General features: G+C 56.7%; 1 protein-coding gene across 1 annotated transcript; it reads left to right on the plus strand.

Moving 5' to 3' along the window:
* The first annotated feature begins 271 nt into the window (after window positions 1-271).
* LOC114809067 (hemoglobin subunit beta) lies at window positions 272-1,461 on the plus strand. The gene is made up of 3 exons (XM_029057851.1): window positions 272-424; window positions 578-800; window positions 1,239-1,461. Exons 1-3 carry the CDS (start codon window positions 333-335, stop codon window positions 1,365-1,367), a joined length of 444 nt encoding a protein of 147 aa, XP_028913684.1. The 5' UTR covers window positions 272-332; the 3' UTR covers window positions 1,368-1,461.

A 1,461-nucleotide genomic window follows, 5' to 3' on the forward strand; every position in this document is an offset into this window, starting at 1 on the left:
GAGTGACATCTTGGGCTGGGAAAGGAGGACTGGGCCTGGGGATAGGGAGAAGGGGGATGAAGGTCTGGACCCGGGTGGTGGGGGTGGGGGGGTATTTTCTCCAGCTCTCAGAGAGGCAGATTTGCATCCCCGCACCAACCTCTCCTGCCTGCCAGCCCTGCATGATACAGGTCACGCCCTCAGCGTGGACCGCACCCCAATCTGGGCCAATCATCTCTGAGGCCTAGGGTAGGTGGAGCTCTGGGCAGGGGATAAAAGGCCAAGCTAAACCTAGAGTCAGTACCCAGTCTTTGCACGTCTGCATCTTCAAGCGAACTTGCAAATCCGACAAAATGGTGCATCTGAGTGGTGGTGAGAAGAGTGCCGTCACCAACCTGTGGGGGAAAGTGAACATCAATGAGTTGGGTGGCGAAGCCCTTGGCAGGTACGACCTCGAAGGGAGAATTTCGAATTCCTGCATTTGGGCCCCACCTAGCTCTCAAAGGGCCTCCAGAGCGTGACCAGGTAGAAACTCCAGGTCTCTCACTCTGTCACACTCTGTCTCTCTCTCTCCTTTGCCCTCGCTCTTACCCACCAGGCTGCTGGTCGTCTACCCCTGGACCCAGAGGTTCTTCGAAGCCTTTGGTGACCTGTCCTCCGCCGGCGCTGTGATGGGCAACCCCAAGGTCAAGGCCCATGGTGCTAAGGTGCTGACCTCCTTCGGCGATGCCCTGAAGAACCTCGACGACCTCAAGGGCACCTTTGCCAAGCTGAGCGAACTGCACTGCGACAAGCTGCACGTGGACCCTGAGAATTTCAATGTGAGTCTCTGGCCCTGGGATAGACCTGCCCCTCTGACCCTGCAGGAACTGGCATGGGAGGTGGAAGAAAAAGGTGCCGAAGCCCCTGGGGGAGAAAGGTTGGGGGTCCTGAGTGTCTCATTCTCAGGGGTCAGAATGAGAGACTTTGAGGGAGAAAGGAGCAGCAGTTGCTACTGAGGGATACTTTACCAAGTGATTGTCAGTCAGAGTCCGGGTTATCATTTGGGGGTAAGGAAGGAGAGGAGGGGGCTGTGGTCAAGTTATGCCTTAAGAGGCTTTAGGAGATAGAGACGGGTGTGGTAGGTGTTTTGATATTGAGCCAAGGCCATGGATAGTGCCTGGCAAGAGCTCTGGGTTGTGACAGTCACTGGGTTCAGACATTCTGACCTGGATCAGATCCCCAGTATTCACCCTGCCCTGTGTCCATTTCTCCCACAGCGTCTGGGTAACGTGCTGATCGTGGTCCTGGCCCGTCACTTCAGCAAGGACTTCAGCCCCGAGGTCCAGGCTGCCTGGCAGAAGCTGGTGTCTGGTGTTGCCCACGCCCTGGGCCACAAGTACCACTGAGTCCTGAGCTGCCCCGGTGGCTTCTGCATCAGGTCCCATGACCACACTCCCCTGAGGACCATTCTGGCCCAATAAAGAGCTTTCAGTCCAGTTT

The sequence above is a fragment of the Ornithorhynchus anatinus genome, chromosome 2 (genome assembly GCF_004115215.2).
Source record: "Ornithorhynchus anatinus isolate Pmale09 chromosome 2, mOrnAna1.pri.v4, whole genome shotgun sequence".
Classification (NCBI taxonomy): Eukaryota; Metazoa; Chordata; class Mammalia; order Monotremata; family Ornithorhynchidae; genus Ornithorhynchus; species Ornithorhynchus anatinus.